Below are 20,735 nucleotides of genomic sequence, written 5' to 3'. Positions count from 1 at the left end.
TCGGTCCTGAACATGTGCTGGTTTTGAGCTGGTGGCCTGTCTACAGGTTTTAAACGTGGGAGCGTAAGAGACTGGAAAGGAGGGGAGTGGAGAGGTCTGGGAGGTGAGGGAGAGAGCAGAGCTTAAAGCTGCACTGGAGTCCAATCTTCGTTCCCAGCTCTGCTGCTCATGGTTTTCCACATTTATGGATTGAGAAATGAAAATACTCTTGATAAATCAAGATAGAGTTCTGTACATGCTGACATCACTGACGTCATAGTGAAAACGTTCAAGCTTCCAGGGAAAGACTAAGCCAGCCCAACGTGTCCTCGCGCTCCCTGGCTGCAGGCCGCCGGTCACTCGGAGTGGAGGGCGGCCTGCTGGTGCAGGGCGTGGGCACTGATGAAGCCATTGGCCTCGCTGGTAGACAGGCTGCCGAAGTCAGCCACGGACACGGCCATTTTGGCACTGGCGATGTGATGTGTGTGGCTTTCAAAGTCCACACTCAGGTTATTCACAGAAACCTCACTCATGAAGGGCTCAGGAACAGCAAGGCCCATTTTCAATCTCTTTGCTGGCCTTTCGGACTCCTCACTGCACAGGGTCATGGGGTTCAGCTCCGAGGGGTAAAACCCAGTCTCAAACAGGTTAAAGCAGTCGCTCTCCCCGTTGCTGGGCAGGGCGAGCAGCTCCTCCGTCACCACAGGCACGGGAGTCACTGGGCCGCGGGGCATGCTGCCCAGGGGAGGAAAGCCCTCCTCCACGCAGCTCACAGCCCCGGGGGTCGCTGCACTGCCGGTCAAGGCTGGAAAGGAAGGAAAGGAGAGGGTTCAGTGCTGGTCCGATGCCTGGAGGAGAGGACTCCAGGCCAGAGCTCAGCAGCAGGGGCCGCTTTACCTGTCAGGTCCCCTGCGGTGAGGGAGTTGAGGATGCTCAGCTGCGGGTCGGGCACGGGGTCGGGGCGGGCGGCGGCAGAGCCGGGAGAACTGACCGCCCCCCCCAGGGCCTCTGTCTCGTCCACCAGGCGGTCCATGTAGTCGGTCACGCCGGGGTGGTGGTTGTAGCGCTTCTTCCCGAACCGTGTCTGCTGCGCGAAGCAGTCGTAGCGCTCAGACTTCTTCCACACATAGTAGAACGCCACGCACTCCGCCACCGTTCTCGTCTTCACCTGCCAGAGTCGGATTTTTAGAAACAGACCCGATACTCTTTTCTTTATTACCTCTTCTTCCACACCACCAGTGACTTCATCCACGGGACACTTTCCATCCTCCCAATGATGAAATCCTGAAAACGTGATTACTGAAATGGCTTTACATGTACACTACTTAGTAACGAGGCCACCTTCAAAAGCCCAAGGTTTGTTTTTTATTTAAACCAAACTGTCCTAGTTTATAATACATGTGCATCCACCAGCCACCTGCCCTCAATGGAGCCTGCACACACCGGCCCGTGGCTTCTCTGCGCTGCCCTCGCTGACTCTGGCTGCAGCAGGTCCCTGACCCGAGGGCCGGCCACGAATGGGCGTTGGGCGAAGCCATGATTCCTGATGTCACACGCAGGCCCCTTTTCGGGAAAGGACTGCAGCCTCCTCATACCATCAAAGGCTCCATGATCCTCAGGAGATTTGGGATCCCCTTGGAGATGGGACCAGCACCTACTGCATCTGGAATTTAGGGGATTTTCTGTCTAAAAGTGGGGCTCCCTCCGCACGCGTCTGGCTCTTGGCTCCCCATCAGAACAGGCGCCTATGTTCAGTGCAGGGAGGAGCTCAGACACGCAGACACAATGCCACTGCTGACCTGGTGCCCAAGAACAAAGTGTCAGTAACTTGATCCCGATTAGTGAGCATGATATGGTTTAAGATGATAATATAGGGACAAGCTTTTTAAACCAAAGATAAAGTATACCTTTCAATAAAAATCACTAAAGTCTTGCCCTAACCGGTTTGGCTCAGTGGACAGAGCATCGGCCTGTGGACTCAAGGGTCTCAGGTTCGATTCCGGTCAAGGGCACGTACCTTGGTTGCGGGCACATCCCCAGTGGGGAGTGTGCAGGTGGCAGCTGATCGATGTTTCTCTCTCATCAATATTTCTGACTCTCTATCCCTCTCCCTTCCTCTCTGTGAAAAATCAATAAAATGTTTTAAAAAAAAAAAAATCACTAAAGTCTTTGTAGAAAATACAGACTCCTCACCCTAGTTGTTTTGGCTCAGTGGATAGAGCGTCGGCCTGAGGACTGAAGGGTCCCGGGTTCGATTCCGGTCAAGGGCACATGCCCAGGTTGCAGGCTCAATCCCCAGTAGGGGGCGTGCAGGAGGCGGCCGATCAATGATTCTCTCTCATTATTGATGTTTCTCTCTCTCCTCCCTTCCTCTGATATCAATAAAAATATATTTTAAAAAAAGAATGGGCTAGAGACCAGACCAGCCCCCACAGATGTGCAGGTGAACAGCAGTACGCGACAGGTCCTCAGGGAGAGGGAGTGAACACAAGGCCCGCTGCCTGCCATCAGCATGGCCATAACTCACACACACCACATGCTGGCCAAGATGTGGCCAGGGCAACACGCATCCCTTGCTGGTGGGCATGCACAACGCTGCAGCCACTGGGAAGACAGTTTCTTGCAAAACCAAACATCCTTTTGGCCATATGATCAGTCATCACACCCATTGCTGAACCCAAACCAGCGAAGGAGGTGAGTGCTCCTGTCCACAGGAGAGCCTCCTGTCCACAGCTGTCACAGGCCTTTACTCGTCATCGTCAAAGCCTAGAAGTGACCACGATGGCTCTAACCAGTGACAGGGTCAACAAGCTGGTTCATCCACAGATGGAGTAAAAAGAAATATGACAAGAGAAATGTACTGCTCGGCCGGTGTGGCTCAGTGGTTGAGCACTGGCCTATGAATCAAGAGGTTTGATTCCCAGTCGGGGCACATGCCTGGGTTGTGGGCTGGATCCCTAGTGTGGGTCGTGCAGGAGGCAGCCAATCAATGATTCTCTCTCATCACTGATGTTTCTATCTCTCCCTCACCCTTCCTCTCTGAAATCAATACAAATATATTCTTTTAAAAAAAGAAATGATCTCTCACATCATGAAGAGACATGGAGGAACCTTGAACACTTGTTGCTAAGTCAAACACGTCAGTCTGAAAAGACTGCATTGCATGGCATCTGATTCCAGCTCCACGACCTTCTGGAAAAGGAAAACGGTCGAAGAGCAGAGGTGAGTGGTTTCAGGGGTTAGTGGGGAGGGATGGCAGGCAGAGCACGGAGGGTGTTAGGGCAGCAGAACTGCTCTGTGTGACACGACAGCGGTGGATACACACGACACATCCGTCCAAACCCACAGAATGAATGTCCAGCACGGAGCCCCCCCGTGCACTAGGGGCTTCAATGAGTAACAATGTATCAACACTGCCCGGGCCAGTCTGGCTCAGTGGACAGAGCGTCGGCCTGCGGACCAGAGTCCCGGGTTTGATCCTGGTCAAGGGCATGGACCCCCCCGGCCCAGGCTCTGACCAGGGCCCGTGCAGGAGGCAACCAATCGATGTGTTTCTCTCACATCCATGTTTCTCTCTGTCTTTCCCTCTCTCCCTAAAATCAATGGAAAAATATCCTCAAACAAAAAAACTTTAAAAAGATCCTGACCTACCTATCTAAATACTTCAGAACCCTATGTTCCTTTAGGGCGACGATAATAAACAAAGCAAACCCTGGTGAGACTACACTACCCCACACCATCGGAAGACACTCACTCTCTCACACACGCACTTTGGGAGAAAACACTGTTCACCACCCAAAGCCCATCGTTTACAGCGGGTTCACTCCTGGTGCCGGACAAAGGCATGACGACTCGGTCCACCATCGCAGAGTCACGCAGAGCAGCTTCCTGCCCCAGCATCCTCTGTGCTCGACGTCATCCCTCCTCCTCACTAACCCCGGAACCACTAACAATCTGCCTCTGTCCACAGAGCTGCCCTTCCCAGAACCAGACAGTCGTTGAAAGCGCCGTCTGCAGCCTTTCCAGACTGAATCCTTTGACTTAGGAATATAATTTAAGGAGCCTCAGTGAGTTTTTGTAGCTAGAGAGCTGATCTCTCTTTGGAACTGGGTAATATTCCTTCTATGAATGCACCACAGGTGACCCATTCACCTCCAAGGACATCTGAATTGCTTCCTCGTTTTGGCAATTATGAATAAAGCCGCTATAAGCAGTCGTGTAAAAGCTTTTGTGTGGACGTAAGTTTTCAGCTGCTCTAGGTAAATACCAGTGAGTACAGCTGGCGGTCGTATGACAACTGCGTCAGTTTTGTGAGAAATCGCCAAGCCGCCTTCCAAGGTGGCGGCGCCCTGTGCGTCCGCACCGCAGGCAGTGAGCTCCTGCTGCCCCACCTGCTGCGGGCACGGGGCGTCGTCAGGGTTTTCGTTGCTTTTAGAACCAGTTCCTTCAGCACCTGCACTTCCTGCTAAAGAGAAACGTTTCGGAGGCCACGAACCTCTAAACAGTTTAGAAATAAATGAAAGTCAAGAAAATGGTGGACGAGTAAGACTTCCTGAAACTTCAGTAAACCCACTTGAGTGGAGGACGCCGACTCGCGCCAAGAGGACGCAGGTGGCCGGTCGGTCAGCCACCCTGGGAGCAGGCTGCAGCTGGGAGCAAAGCCCACGCTAAGAGCAGGACTGGAAACGTGAGCAGGGACGCGTGAGCAGGCCACGCCAGTTTCCACCCAGGTGACAGCTGCTCACAACCATCACAGGGACCAACCACCACTCTGCATTCATGTGCCAACTCACCTTGTTCTTCTGTATAAGATAAAAGTCTTTTCCAAAGAGCATGAGTGCATGTTCAAAGCTCCGGCATTCTTCTTCTGTCCACGCAGTCATTCCCTCTAAGGAAATTTTAAAATAAAATTCATTAGACTCAAAACACTTTCATATGAATCACTGACTTTCAGTATGTTTTCCATATAAAAGGCCATACACACTCTCTCTCTCTCTCTCTCTCTCTCTCACACACACACACACACACACACACAGGTTCTATATGTCTGAGATTTCAGTTAGGATTACAATAAGTATGCATACCACAGATCTTATCAGAAGTCTAGAATACCAAAATATAAACACTGATTATTTTTTCTGCATGGTGGGATAAGAATTGAATGTTTTTCTATAATTTATGCTAATGGTCTGATTTTTTAAAACAATGAACATATACTTTCTTTAATTAGAAAAAATGTTTTACTTTGGGGGGGGGGGGGCCTTATTTTGGTCTTACATCAAAACCCTAAGTTCTTTAGACCATAGACTCAAGACACATTTATTTAAAGTCTGTGTTCAGAGCTATCCTCTGGAAATGAGGAGCAGTCCGTGCTCTCAATCAAAAGGCTGAACCCGGCAGCTCCCTGGCGGACAGCCACACTGCGAGCTCCGTCTCCTGGACACTCGCGGCTGGACACTCCGTGTCACCGTGACCCAGGGACCAGGCCCCAACGCCATGCGCAGTCCACAGGGCCGGGGAGTAATACTTGGAACGAAGGAGGAAACTTAATGTTTTTCAAAGCAGCAGCTTCTACAAGGAAACATCTCAATACTGTCTGACCTACAAGTTTCAATGCACTGTTTCCAGCTGTGGTATTGCTCCAGCCATTTCTATAATATCAGTAAGTACTAACTCACCTACTTAGTGAAAGCTATGGGGCCTGCAACCTATCCACGTCATGACAAAAACACTGAAATCAAAATTATGCATTTTTTTAAAAAAATTTTGTTTAATATGTTTTATTGATTTTTTTTACAGAGAGGAAGGGAGAGGGATAGAGAGTTAGAAACATCGATGAGAGAAACATCGATCAGCTGCCTCCTGCACACTCCCTACTGGGGATGTGCTCGCAGCCAAGGTACATGCCCTTGACCGGAATCGAACCTGGGACCCTTCAGTCCACAGGCCGATGCTCTATCCACTGAGCCAAACCGGTCAGGGCAAAATTATGCATTTTGATTAAGCAAAGCAAAACCTAAGCATTGTGAAATGTCATGATGGGGACTAATCTGTAATCTCTGTTAAGTCTAAGAACAGAGGCCAGAGAAAGGAAACATTATCTGCTACGAAGGCCAGCGGAGACCGTGAGGAGCTGTGCATGTTCCGACCCAGAGGCCGCCTGCTCCCTGGTCGCAGTGCTCTCACCCTGAGATGCCTTTCCGCTGCGGCAATACCTATCGACCGCCTCCTTGATGTTATGGTCACACTTGAGCAGCTCATATAATGCCTGGAAAAAGGGAAACAAGTCAATAGAACAACAGAAAACTCATACTTAGCAGCATCAAGAACAAGCAACAAGCAGCCAAAACCCCGGTGCATTTCCAGGTCCTGGCCAACACTGGCTGAGGCGCTCTCGCTTCAGGACGCGGGGGTGGGGGGGGTTTGCTCAGCCTGCAGCCTGACGGCCGTGTCCCGGGAGGCCCTTGCTCACTCTCGCACCACAGCACAGAAGCATCTACCAGTATCGTTCTTGACCTTTTCTTCACTGCCTGGCCTTCTGAACTGGGGAATCCGCTCTCCTATATTACTTCTTCTAGTTGGGAAATGAGAACTCTACTCCCTGCCTTTGAGTGCTTAATAAGAGAGAGCAGCAGCAGGCTGAGACTACAAGTGCGGGCATGTCAACAAATGGGTTTACAATGGTCTCAGTCATTTCCATCCACCATGAAGTGTCACTTTTTAACACGTTAAGTGCCCCGTCAGTCACTTTCAAAACAGGCTGGGTGCTTAACGTGCTAAAATTATAATTTCTGCCTATTAAATCTGTTGGACATTATGAATACAATAAATAGAAGCAGACAGGAATCAATTACAAGTTAAATAATACTCCACCCTCCCAAGTAAGTTTCAAGAAAGGCAAGGATATATCAATAGGTTAATAATCAATGCATTATCACTCTCAACAGTGGCTAAAAAAGCATATGATAAATTAGTGCCCATTTCTAATTTTAAAAAAGAACAAAAACTACACCAGCTATCAGGAGGTCACCACCTCACTATCAGGAAGACAGCTGGGTCGGACCAGGCTGGTCGTACTCCGAGTGTGAAGTCTAAGGGCAGGGCTGGAAGCCTCTGGCCCGGGACCTTGGGAGGCCCGAGAACCCAGTGGGTCAGGCCCTGCCAAGGCGTGAGGGGCGAGTTAATTCAACGTCTGATCGTTAATAATTCTGTGTGGCCCCGAATGATGTCATAAATCTCCAAAGGCCCTTGGCCGAAAGCAGGTTCCCCACCCCTGCCTCAGGTGCATGGCCTCCCAGAAAAGCAGGGCTCACGTCACCATCACTAAGGCCCGAGAGCTACGGCAACGCAGTTAAGAAAGAACAGCGCCAGAGGCACGACACTGGTGAGAAAGGAGACACGTGCGATGCAGTAATAGCGCCGAGATTAGAAAACCCAAGAGAAACACCTGGGAATCATCACGTTAGTTTCAACAGCTTAAGAAAAAATTTAAAAGTAATTGACATTCCTCTATACAGACAACGTATAATTATAAATATAACAGAGATCCCATTTGTAATAGCATTGAGTACATACATACTTTAAAAAGTATTAAGTTAATCAGATGCACGTCATATTCAAATAAACAAAAACACCTGAGTGATAAAAAAGTCCAAGTAAATGGAGAGTCACAGATCATATTCTTGAAGTGTAAGGGCTAATGTGTTAAAGGCACTAATTCTTCCAAAATTAATTTGTAGTTTTAATGGAATATTAGCACAAAAACCCAATGGGAGTTCCTTTGACAGCTGATAAAACTACTCTGAAGTTCAGTCACTGTGACTTCTCTGTTACTTGAGAACAAGCCTAAGTCCCCCCACCCCTGGGTGCCCATTAATCAGGATCCCGTGGGCCGGTGGGTAAAGGTGCATGAGGGCAAAATGATATCAGGGGTAAAACAAGAGTTTTCAAAGGGTCCTTAATGGGCAATACTCCCACCCACCCCACACAACCAGGAGAGTGAAGTTCAAGAATAAACTAAAAGTCCCATAATGTCTAAGTGATATCACAGCCTCAGGGTGGAACAGTCCTCAGGAGTGAGGTGTTAAAGAGCTCTCAATGGCAAGCAAGACTAAGATTAGGTGATTAAAGGATATAAAATCGCACCTAAAGCAAGACAGGTACGCCATGTACAGAAAAAAGACCAAAAAGAAATGAATACAGAGTGAGCATCACTAGGTCTGAGATCTTCTTTTTTAACCAGTATATTCCCAGTTTTTTAAAAAACCTATCAGAGAGAGAGATATCCAAAATAAATAAATAAAAATAAAATAGAGGGATGTCCAGGTGACAGGTGAGAAATACTTGCTTAAATGAAGCCAATCGAGAAGATGCTGGCTGCTGCTTCCACAGAAGCTGAGGTGCCCACCTGTTCGTTGTCCCTGGTGAGTGCTCCAGCCGAAACCCTGTCCCCCATTTTCTCGTTTCCAGTTCTGAACGCGGCCTCGACCAGGTACTCCTTCACTCTGCTCTCCGCGACCACCCCGGGACGCCAGAGGAGCTGGTCTCCATCCTCAGACGCTGAGAAAGGAACTCATTAGCCCAGGGGACAGGGCGCACACGAGCCCGGTGGACAGGGCTTCCTCCCTCCGTGCCTGCCCCGGGACAGGGTCACAACAGGCCCACCAGCAGCCGACTCGCTGCCATGCTGAGCCCTCATCACAGGGCTGAGGGCCGTGTTCACGTCGCTAAGGCCCAGCGCTCCAGCGGCTCAAGGAGGCCGTTGGGTTCATGCCCTCCCTGCGTGCCGGCTGAGGCCACCCCCACGTGTGCATCTACGGGCGACAGTGCGCGCACAGCACGGCGCCAAGGAGTGTGGCATGTGGCGGTGGGGGAGGCTGGGGCACTGAAGTCGACCTGCGTGCCTGCCTCCCAGGACATCTGCCCAGCACCCCGCAGGCAGGTTAGGGGAGGGTGGCCAGAACTGCCTCCCTCTCCTTGGGGGCAACCTGACCCGGAGGAGGAAGAGCTCAGGAAGCGTGTGCCGTGTGGTTCTGCTGTAACAGCTCCACAGGACGAAGCAACTCGCCGGGAGAAAGGTCAGTCACGTGGCCAAGCCTGCCTGGTGTCCAAGTCACAAGTAGTATTTGCCAGCAGCAGCCCCCGCCCAGGCCCTCGCTAATTCTGATGCAGTATTCCTCTGCCAGCCCAGTGTCCCCGGTTCAAGTCCATCTGTGTATGACCAACACTGGTTTATAATCAGACACTGAAATAAGCACATGCAGGGGTAACTTGGCCTACCAAACACTATAAAAATCAAAAGCCTCCTTACCTTGCTCATCATCATCATACTCTCCAAGATAAGGGGGGATCTCAGCCTGATATTGTAAACCGATCATTATTTCCTACAGGAAAATTCAGAAGTAAAAACAACATATTATAAAAATAAATATTAGAAAAATTTTCCAACTCATTACTTGGTTACTGCAGGTCAAAAATCTTCATCATGTAATAACAAAACTAAAAAAATTTTTTTGAGGGAGAGGCAGAGGAAGAGAGAAACATGGATATGAGAGGGCAACATCGATTGGTTGCCAACTGCACACACCCACACTGAGGACTGAACCAGCAACCTGGGATGTGCCCTGACCAGGAACCGAACCCTCAACCTTTTGATGTATAGGACGACGCTCAGCCAACTGAATCACACTGGCCAGGGCCAACATTTCTTAAATTATTTTAAAAATGTTTTAAGCCCTGGCCGGTTTCGCTCAGTGGATAGAGCGTCGGCCTGCAGACTGAAGGGTCCTGGTTTTCATTCCGGTCAAGGGCACATGCCTGGGTTGTGGGCTCGATCCCCAGTAGGGGGTTTGCAGGAGCCAGCCAATCAATGATTCTCTCTCATCACTGATGTTTCTATCTTTATCTCTCCCTTCCTCTCTGAAATCAATAAAAAATATATATTTTTAAAAATGTTTTAAAGTGCTACTTTAATACTTTGGTCCAAATAGCCCACTAAGTTATGGTAACTCAATTTACCTTCCTCAAATCTTCAGGTGAGTTACCACTGTCTGTTTCAACATCTTCAATCTCTGATTCTTTATCTCCGTCACAAGTAGTATTTGCTGAGAAGAAGAAAATTAAATTTTCAAAAAAGGTTTTTATTGGCTATTTCTGTAGCATTTGGAAGAGGGCCTGGCACATGGAATTTACTGAAATTTGCTGAATAACTGAGATCAGCAAGACTATCCTAACCCTTTGAGCTTCTCCTGTTTCTGACACTTCAGAGCAGGCCCTGCAGCGGCTGCCGCAGGGACAGTGCCCTCGTGCGTCATGTGTCCAGTCACTCGCCTGGGGAGGCACAAGGCCGACCATGCGGCCACCAGAATAGCCGGAGCCCCCGGGAGCTGCACCCTCGGCCGTCAGGGAGGTCTGTGCACAGTGCGCACCTGTATCCCAGCTTGTCAACTGAACGGCTCGCCCACAGAGCACTTGGGAAATAAGCAAGCTGCCCGTAAGAAATTACTCCTGTTCAAAGACCGTCTAAATATGACTGATAAATATTAAGGGATAACACAAGAAATGAAAGGAAAGAAAAGGAGCAAATAAATCACTAAAAATAAAAAACGCTAGCCCGGCCGGTGTAGCTCAGTGGCTGAGCATCGACCTATGAACCAGGGGGTCACGGTTGATTCCCAGTCAGGGCACAACTGGGGGATGTGCGGGAGGTGGCTGACGAATGATTCTCTCTCTCTCCCTCCCCCCCTTCCTCTCTGAAATCAATTAAAATATATATTTTTAATTGCTTTTTGAGCAACTGATAGTTTTCAAAACCAGGGGAGTAAGGGCTATTTTATTTTTTATTTAAATTTTTTATTGTTGACAGAGAGTAAGGGCTTTTTAACTGAAGTCCTATAAAAGTTCATGGTTGAACTAGGATTATCATAGCAATAGATGAATCTTGGGAAAGAAAGCAGCCTTGCAAAACTAGGCAAATGTTTTGATTTTTTAAATAAAATATTAGTTGACCTCTATCCCAATAAAAAAAGGTTATATTCTTATTCAGATTATAATAGCATTTTATGTCAATTAAGTAAAAAACTTAGAATATTTTGACAAACTACTGAAGGCAGTAAAATGCACTCCAGCTAGAGCAGAGTCCCGCTCCGGTCAGCAGGGACTGGGTTTCTTACAGCGCAAAGGCCGCGGGAAGAAGTCGGAAGCCTCGTGGGAAGTCACAGACGGCGTCAGGTCGTCTGCGGAAGACTGCGTCTCCTCGTCGTCACCTGACAACAGGTCTTTTGCTATTTCCTCCTGTAAGAACAGGAATGCAGTGCTGGAGTCAGAGATAATCCCATCTCCCAATTTTTAAAAATGTCTTTTTATAACGTTATTCATAAACATTATTGTGGTATTATGATACAATTAAGAACGAGTTGAAGCTCCCTTAGTTTTGAGAATTTGAAATTCTGTAATTTATGTCATGTAAATATTTAATAACATTTAAGACTTAGGCCTAATTAATAACTATACATTTACAACAATTTGCCTTACCTGAAGCTGCAGACTAGTTTTTAGTCACTTTAAGACAAAAATAATCTCACTTCTAAGTGGTTAACTATTAAAATCACTTTCTGCGAAAATAAATAAATAGCAGTCTGCCCTCAGTATCTGAGGGTTTCGCATCCATAAGTCTACCCACTGCAGATCAAAAACATTTGCGAATAAAAAATAAAAATAAAATTGGGGAAAAATGTCCCGGGTTGCACACGCGCACTGCCTGCAAGGCTGTCAGTATTGAACATGCACAGACTTTTTTGCGTCATTTTCCCCCAAACGAGCCAGCACAACTCTGTGCAGTTTCCAGTGTTGGGTCTGACAAGTGCTCTGGAGACGGCTGCAGAGCCTGGGGTGATGGAGATGCATCCCACACAAGGGATGTGAGCACCCTGGGTATTTCTCTTCGTGGGGGCAAGCTCCAACCCCCCACCCGCCCCAACAGATACTGAGGGGTGACTTCAAAACAAAGCCGAAAGCCTCCTCAGCCCCCTCCCAGCAGCCTGGAGCAGCCCACGTCCGCTCTGACGAGTGACACGAGGTGGAGAGCAGCAGGCATGTGGTCACTTGGGCTGTGACAGCAGACACTCCGGGGGGGCTGAGGGACGCTGGTCCCTAAGGTCTGTGGTGCATGAATATCACATGTGACTGGAAAGGGGGAACGTAACTCACAGGAAGAGGTTCCAAGATGTGGATTCCTCTCCCTGCCTGAGCTCGGAAAGGCGAGGGACGCTTCCCAGGGATCTGTTAGCAGAGACAGGGCTGTGTGAATCCTCCTCGGCGGACAGGCCTCCCGACCAGCCTGCAGAGCGTCCCCGAGCCTCGGCCGCTCGGCCGCTGTCCCTCGCAGAGCCCAGCAGGCAGAACTTCGCGCCCACCCTCCCGCCTGCGCCGCTTGGTCTGAAGGCTTCTGGGGCTTTACTGATCAAGGCATTCAAGTGGTCGGAGGGTCCACAGGGGTTAGGACAGAATCTAAGTTCAGGCACAATATGTCGACAGGAAAGATGGGAAACATGGACGAACACTGAAACATGCAGTCTTGTGAAGCCACTACTTGTAAAGTAGCGCGATCACGGCCAAACTACTTACACCCGTCACCAGAGGGAAGAGAGCAGTGGGCGACAAGTTCCCACTTCAGAATGGGGGGCTCCGCTGCGTTAAGGCCATGAGTCGTGGCAATGGGCCTGGAGTGCCTCCGGGGGATGCACTTACCTTGTCCAGTGTCATGTCTGGCAGCTCGTCGGCAAGTTCGCTTGGGGAGCTGTGGGCACTGGGCTCCGCCGCCGCGGGCAGCACGGGCTCGTAGCCGTAGAAGGCCAGCAGGTCTTCCAGGGGCATGCTTCCTTCCTGGGCGGGCGGGGGGGCAAAGGGAACTCAGGGCAGGCCCCGGGCACCGGCCCCCCAGGTCCAGAAAGCCCACCACCGGGAGCATCGAGGCACAGCCCAGCCGAGTTTTCCTTTTGTTCCGCTGCCAGAAAGCAGCCTCAGGCGCCAGCGCTATCGTCACATGCGAACAAACACCTAACACTTAGTGTCTCCTTCCCGGTTTCCAGTCCACTTCACTTTTTAAGGAATTCCTCAAGTATCTGCTTTAATGTAGACTTTTTTCTCTAGCTTTCATGCCTGTATGAAGATTTGCCTTCAAAACATTTCCAATCAATCAATCAATCCATCATTTCACGTAACTTTCTGCTTGTTTCCTTGCAACTGCCGGTTCACCACTTGGTTTATTCTGCATGTTAATCACAAGGCCCCCTGAGGGGAAACTTGCTGAACATTCACTAACACCAGCAATCTTTATTATTAATGTTCAAAACACAACGGCCCTTTCGTATCCCTACTATTTACTCGTCTATCTTCTGTACCAACTGTTCTGGTTTATTTTCCTGAACCATCCAGTGACATCTGTATTATCACCACCATCTGACAGATGAGAAACTGAGGCTCTTGGTTCGAATCCCAGGACCCCAGTTCTCCTCCTGGCCATGCCTCACAGTGGCCCCGTCCTGATCCCCCCACTGACCCATCTGAAAGGAGTGTCCATGTGAGTCTAAAGCACAACTTGAATGGTATGGGTCTGCCCAGAAGTGGGGTTTTTCCAATATATATACTGGAAAAACTTTTTGGAGATTTGTGACAATTTTTTAGAAACTTGCAGACATACCTTATAATTTTCTTTTCTCTAACATACTTTGTTCTAAGAACACAGTGTATAACACACACATAATACGGGCTAACTGGCTATTTGTATTACCATTACGGCTTCTGGTCAAGAGGAGGTTATGAGTGCCCTGGCTGGTGTTGCTCAGTGGACAGAGCAGTGGCCTGTGGACTGAAGGGTCCCAGGTTTGATTCCAGTCTAGGGCACGTGCCTGTGTTGAGGGCTCAATCCCGGAGGCAGCCAATCAATGACTCTCATCATTGATGTTTCTATCCCTCTTTCCCTTCCTCTCTGAAATCAGTAAAAATATATCTTTAAAAAAAAGAGTAGGTTATTAGTTAAGTTTTTGGGGAATCAAAAGTTACATTGGATTTTCTACTGTGTGGGGATCAGCGCTACTAACTCCACATTGTTCAAGGGTAATTTAACTACTAAAGTGTATAGGACTACTTATAATTATTCAAATAAATAACTTTAAAACAATCTATTCATGCACTAATCTGTCAAATAAACTGTGGGTACAGGGGATGGAAGACCGACACCCAGGAAGGATGGTATGGGGCAGGGAGACCCCGCACAGGGTAAGGGAAAGGCTGAGCTCCGCCTTGGGACGGGAGTACTGACAGGCAGGCTGTGTCCCAGGGACTCGTGGTGTCACCAGACACTGCCCGAGCAGGGCCTGCACCAAGAGGCGCTGGGGACACAGCAAGGTCTTGCCCTCCTGCCGCTTACAGCCTCAGGGGCACGCTGAAGATGCCAAACAAGAAAAAAGGGTATGGAAACTCAAAAGATTATCCCTGGCCGGGTTGGCTCAGTGGGTAGAGCGTCGGCTTGTGGACCAAAGGGCCCAGGTTCGATCCTCATCAGGGCACGGACCTCGGTTGCAGGCTCCTCGGGCCCTAGCCCTGGTCGGAGGCAACCAATTGATGTGTTTCTCTCACACTGGTATTTCTCTGTCTTCCCTCTCTCTTCCACTCTCCCTAAAACAAACAAAACAAACAAATCATGGAAAAATATCCTCGGGTGAGGATTACAAAAAAATAAAAATAAATTTAAAAACCCTCCAAAGATTGTTATTGTACTTAATAGTATTTCTGAAAGGTTTTGTTATTCTGGGCTGATTGGAAACTTGCAAATTGGGTTAATTTATAGATAAGTATAATCCTACATTTTTTCAAGGTGACTCCTAGGGTTGGCCTCTCTGTAGTCCTGCTATAAATATGTGACTTAAAATCCAGTTCCTTTGAATTTATATTGATTTTGGATCTAAAAAGTTATAAACTACATTTACTCCTGCCAATTTTTTAAAAGACAACTGGGGGGTAGAAAATGAGATATTACTAACTTACATTTTAAAACAGAGCAGAACTTTTTCTCTTTTAATTTTCTTAAGAGTATCCCACAGACCGTCAGTAATCTGAAGGAGAAGACTTCTCCCTGTATCTCCTGCAGGTGAGCGCGAGCTGGCCCTCAGGACCGAGCAGTCTAGCGCATGGAGGCGGGGCTGATTCAAAGCGAGGCCCAGGGCCTCACCTGACACCCACCGCCAGGCGCCTCCTTCACTGGGCTGTGTACACCTGAAAATCAGCTTCGCAGATGTAAAATAATTTTGAAAATTAAATAAAAATGTACTTATTAGGCTATCCTCCAAAATAACGAGAAAATCAGTGACATTCTATAAAAGTTAGATCAAACAGATTGTAAAGTAATTTACAATAGAATTTCCAAGTCTTTGCTGAAAGTTTGCATTAAAATAGTAAGTGCCACCCTTTACCTTCTCTAAGGCTTCAATTTCAGAGCGGAAGGTTTTACCCTCGTCCATCATCTCCTCTTCCTCGAGAGTTCTTTCGTCATCGTAGTCATGGACCAACATCTCAGCCGTGGGGTCAAAATCATGATCCTCAGAAGACAAAGACCCAACTGGAATAAAACAAACACAATCACTTTACAAGTTCACAAGGGTATTTACAAAAGAAATTATGTGTGTTCTTCTGCCAGTTCCTTTTACTGTTTACATGTGGGCTTTATTGAGCGCATTTACTATATACCTTACAGCTTATAAAGCAAGACCATACAGCTCTGAAAAGGTACCTACACCAGCAAAGGAGGCAGGCAGAGTAACTGAACAACTCCCACAGGGGCCCAATCCACGCGAGGAAGACTTATCACAGCAGCAAAGTGGTTTTCAAACGGAGCGGCCCTGAAAAATGTCCTAATGGAAAAGTCAAAGCTGCTCTGAGGTTAGTTTGTCACACTCGTCTAAAGCAATGGGAAAATGTCAGAAGGATTATGAAGGAAAGATTCCACAAGAATCTGTTCTAAACTAAGGCTAAACACTTTGGGAAAAGAGAACATAGCCCTAGCCGATGGTAAGAGCATCAGCCTGCGGACTAGAGAGAATATAAATGTTACCCAAACTCTAAACCGCAAAAAAAGGTGCAAAATACAACAGAAATCTGGCTTTGGAACTCATGCGAGTTACTATGCAACAAGCAGCTGTCCACAATGCCGCCAGCAAGAGCCTATCGGTCACTTTTCATGCCGACAGCGGCATTGAAGCTCCCGGCATTCCCCGGAAGGCATTACACTGACAGGTGCTCTTCTCTGGGTCTAGAACGTTAAGACGTTCTTACGCTCTCTGAGGGGAGCACAGAAAACCACATCTGCAGGCTTTGGGAGGTGTACCCCTGCCAGTGGTTTTGGTCAAGTCATACTTGCTTCTATGACTGTCATGCATTTCAAGGGCCAACACGAAGTGAGCAGATTGCTCTGAAAACCAAGCGGAAAGAAAATAGGATCCATAATCCCAAGAGAATAAAATCAAATGGTGAAAAACGGGATTTTCTCCATTCGCTTTACTCCAGAATCTACTTTGATTAGACCAGTGACTTTCAGAGAAGAGAGGGAAGTACCAGAATCTTGGGGTGAATGGAGGGAGAAGTGGAAAGACACACATTCAACATAAAAAGTTTGATCTCGCCCTAACCGGTTTGGCTCAGTGGATAGAGCGTCCGCCTGCGGACTGAAGGGTCCCAGGTTCGACTCCGGTCGAGGGCATGTGCCTCGGTTGCGGGCACAACCCCAGTAGGGGGTGTGTAGGAGGCAGCTGATCGATGTTTCTCTCATTGATGTTTCTAACTCGCTATCCCTCCCTCTTCCTCTCTGTAAAAATTCAATAATATATATATATTTTTTAAAAAGTTTGATCTCCTTTCAGTCAAGTTATTCAATATTTTAAGATTTCGAACACTTACGGACAGTATGAGGTCATTAATAGAATCCTGAACTAGACCTAAGATTTTTCTCTATGGAAAAAATCACAGACTTAAGTCACTGTTTATGATTCTGAGTTCGGAGAACTGTGATCATTTGCTCCAAAAAACACATAATTTCTATGGGACTTAATTCTCTAGGTTTACATTATGATGTTTCCTTTGTAATGCTGAAAAATATTATCTGCTCATTTTAAAACCCACTAAAGTATACAGGTGAGTTAACTCAATTTTAAAGGAAAAAAAATATTAAATAGCTCAAAAGAAAACATCCATCGTTACAAATGTCCTTTTTTGAGGAATTCCTGGAACCCTGTGGCGCGGTGTCAGGGTGACAGAGGGGGTACCGGTCTAGCTCTCGGAGGGCAGAGCCCTGCCCGCTGTCCCCCACCACCGGCTCGGCTCGCAGCAGCTCCGGGTCAAGTGGAAGGGATTCAACAGCCAGCAGTGAGGGCCTCAGGGTCTGCTCTTGGCTCAGCCCCGGCCTCGGGGCCTGAGGCAGTCATTTAAACTTCTGGGCCTGCGTCCAGTTTTTCATTTGTAAAACACAGGGTTCACTTAAATGACCTCAAGAGTCTCTTCTAGCTCTAAAATTCCCTTTAAAATTGACTAATCGATTGAAAACAGGTTATAAATTTGTTTAAACACCAAAACCGCAGTCTTTTTGCTTTTTATTTAGATTGCAATGTCTTAAAAGCAGACAGTGGAACAAAATGGAAAAATTCCACTATCATCCAGATGTTTGGCAGCATGCACATAAATATTCTTTTCCTGAAATCAGTCCTAACAAAAAAATGTTTGTCTCAAAATTAGAGTAAAGTTTTAAAACCATTTTTAAATGTAAAGACAGAGACGGCTGTTTTTAAAAGAGCCCAAAATGTCCTGTCCTTGGTGCGGACTATTTGCCAATCTCCGATGGTCACTCCCTGAGACCCCCAAAGGGGGCTGGACACCAAGCGACCTGCCAGGAGCCCACCGGTGCTGAGGCCGCAGGGAAGGGGCTGGGGAGCTCGTCCAGGCTCCGCCCGGAGGTGAGCCCAGGGCTGTCCCAAGCGTCCCCGATGTCAAGTCCGGGCTGGACCAGCTCCGCTCGGAGGGAAGCAGGCAGCCAAGAGGGGCTGGGCCGCGGGGAGCCGCGGAAACAAAGCCACCCTCACATTTCAGCCCAGGAGGCCAGGCCCTCACCCGACCCGACCTGTAGCCATGCTGCTCTGCAGACTCTGGGGCCAGGCCTCGCTGGGGTCGCATCGTCTCAGGGCGCCCGAGCCCCAGGAGGCCTAGACGCTGCGCTCCAGGGTCTCAGGGTGTCGCCTCAAAAATGGTCACCACTTTGCTGAGCCAAACTCGGAAAGTCTGCATTCCCTCTGCCTCGGGCAGCTGCATGTGACCCTCAAAACCCGCTTGTAAGGCGATCTGCAGGCATTTCCCAATGATGAAAACCGTAGGAGACAGAATCAGGGGAAGGGGTGTCGCGGTCAATCCATGGCAACTTCTGACAAGTCACCGATGTCTCCCCGACGCCAAACCAACGTCTACACTGAGCATCTAAGCCTGGGAGGACGACTTGAGACGAGCCGTTTCCAGCTGGGGGAGCAGGGGGAGAAGGGGGGACACCCCGGGGAGGTCTGCTCCCAGCTCCGCGCCCGGTCCCCCTGCGACGGGAGCAGCAGGCCCGCGGCTGGGAGACCTCCTCCGGGTCCCGTTCCTCCGGGCCGAGCGCAGCTCACCGACCAAGATGGACACGGACTCCCCCACACTGACAGGAGGCCCCGAGGACAAACTGCGGGGACCCCAGCTGACCCCCCCGCACCCGGGACCCGGGAGGGAGCGGGGACGCACCTGGGCTGGAACTCCCGAAGGAAGCCTGCGGGGAGAAGAGACGAGCGGTGAGCGGGCGCCCGAGGTGCGGGGACACCGGCCCGGGGAGCTCGCCGCGGCCCCTCCCGGCCGCCCGGCCTCCCTCCGGCCCGGGGCTCGGACGCGAGCTCAGGGCGCCCGGCGACTCCCGACCCGCGGCGGTGGGTGCGCCACCGCCATCTCGGGGACCCCGAGCCCCGGCCCTCCGGTCCCAGCCGCGTCCTCCGGCACCTGCGCACCCCGCGCCGGGGCCCCGGTCCGGGCCGAGCGGAGGCCGGGGCGCAGCCGGACCGTCTCCGCCAACAGGAACGGACCCACCCTCGGTCCCGAGCGCGGAGACGCCGGTCCCTCCCGGGGGTCCGGTCCCCCCGGCCTCCCCTCCACCGCCGGCTCCCCGGTCCCGGGGGACGCGCCCCCAGCGCGCAGGGGACAGGCCGCCGAGGGCCGGAGCGAGCGCAGTGTCCACCGACCCCGCACCCGGCGCCCGCCCTGTACTCCCCTCCGCGCCCGCGGCCGGGACCCCGCGGCCCTCCCCCGCTCCCGCCCCGCACTGCCGCAGCCCCCGCCCCGCCCGCAGACGCCCCGAGGCAGCGCCCGGGCTCCGCGTCCACCGCGGCCGCGACTCGGCGCCGTCCCCGCCGGCTCCCCTGCCCGCCGCCTCCGCCCGCCGCCGCGGCCTAGTCCCGCCCGGAGCCCGCGTCCGCCCGCCCCGCCGCCGCCCGGGGACGCGGGGAGGCCCGGACGCCAGGCCGCCGGAGACGCGGGGACACCGGGCCGCGCAGCCGCCTCCCGCCGGGCCCCGCTCACCTCCGCCATGTTGCTGCCTTCAGGGCGACGAGCGGCGCCGAACAGGCCCCGGATGGCGCCCCGGCCTATCGCCGCCCGCGCCCCGCCCGAGGCCCCGCCCCGCCCGCGCCCCGCCCCCGCCTCCCCGCCCGCGCGCCCCGCCCTCCACGCCCCTGGCCCGCGGCCCCGCGCGCCCCCCGCCCGAGGCCCCGCCCCCTCCAGCCCCGCCCTCCACGCCCCAGGCCCCTAAGCCCCGCCCTCCACGCCCCAGGCCCTGAAGCCCCGCCCCCTCCAGGCCCGGCCACGCCCCCTAAGTCCCGCTCCCGGCGCCCAGCCCGCCCCGCCCGCGCCCCCGGCCCGACGGTCCGACGCTGCCCCGCGCCGGCAGCAGTGAGGTTCCTTCCCTACGGAGGCGAGCGGGGCGCGCGGACGCAGGGGCAACGGACAGACCACGGACCCCGCGGGCGGGCGGGCGGGATGGTGCGGGGACCCCGGCACAGAACTCACCCCGCCGCCGGACGGGCGCGGAGGCGGGGGCGGGGCGGCCGGAGGGCAGCGCCTGGACGGCACCGGGACGTCCCCCGGCGGACCTGCCCGGCCGGGCTCACCTCGCGGCGGCCGGGGAGGCAGCCCCGCAGACCGGCTCGGGGGCACCGACAGCCGCGCGCACCTCGAAGGCGACGCTCGGTAAAGTGCGTGCGGGACGGAGCTGGCGCCCTGGGCTGCGGGTCACCACGGCCGGGGACTCGGGGACACAGCCGCACCCCCGCGGGAGGCCCGGACCCCCCCAACCCCCGAAGGCCAACCTTCCTTTAGGCCAAATGGAAGCTGCCGCGGGGAGGCCGGGAGGGGCTGAGCGCGGTGAGCCCGCTCCGCTGTGGCCACGGCCCTTCCTGGCTCCCCTGGGAGCCCTAAGCCTGACGCCTGGCAAGTCCTATCCATTCTGAGCAACTTGGAGCAAAGTGCACAGAAACACCAAGCACCGCCCTGGCCGATGTGGCGCAGTGGGTAGAGCATCGGCCTGCGGACTGAAGGGTCCCGGGTTCGAACCCGGTCAGGGGCACCTGCCCAGGCTGCGGGCTGCATTCCCAGTGGGGGCCGTGCAGGGGGCAGCCCATCAGTGATTCTCTCTCATCACGGGTGTT

The 20,735-nt window shown here is 51.7% G+C and overlaps 1 protein-coding gene across 1 annotated transcript; it reads right to left on the bottom strand.

Moving 5' to 3' along the window:
• Window positions 1–335: 335 nt before the first annotated feature.
• On the bottom strand, window positions 336–19,634 carry MIER3 (MIER family member 3; the record flags this gene model as incomplete). The annotated part of the gene is made up of 12 exons (XM_081090549.1): window positions 19,612–19,634; window positions 18,787–18,811; window positions 15,450–15,595; window positions 12,727–12,861; window positions 11,151–11,271; window positions 9,997–10,082; window positions 9,290–9,362; window positions 8,387–8,538; window positions 6,166–6,247; window positions 4,773–4,867; window positions 877–1,147; window positions 336–784 (listed from the first exon to the last, which is right to left on the bottom strand). The coding sequence occupies exons 1-12, from the start codon at window positions 19,618–19,620 to the stop codon at window positions 336–338; spliced, it is 1,644 nt and encodes a 547-aa protein (XP_080946675.1). The 5' UTR covers window positions 19,621–19,634.
• Window positions 19,635–20,735: the final 1,101 nt, after the last annotated feature.

The sequence above is a fragment of the Myotis nattereri genome (assembly GCF_964212035.1).
Source record: "Myotis nattereri genome assembly, chromosome: 4".
In the NCBI taxonomy this organism is placed as follows: domain Eukaryota; kingdom Metazoa; phylum Chordata; class Mammalia; order Chiroptera; family Vespertilionidae; genus Myotis; species Myotis nattereri.
The sequence above is the reverse complement of the archived record's forward strand: the minus strand, read 5'-3'. Positions and strand labels throughout refer to the sequence as shown.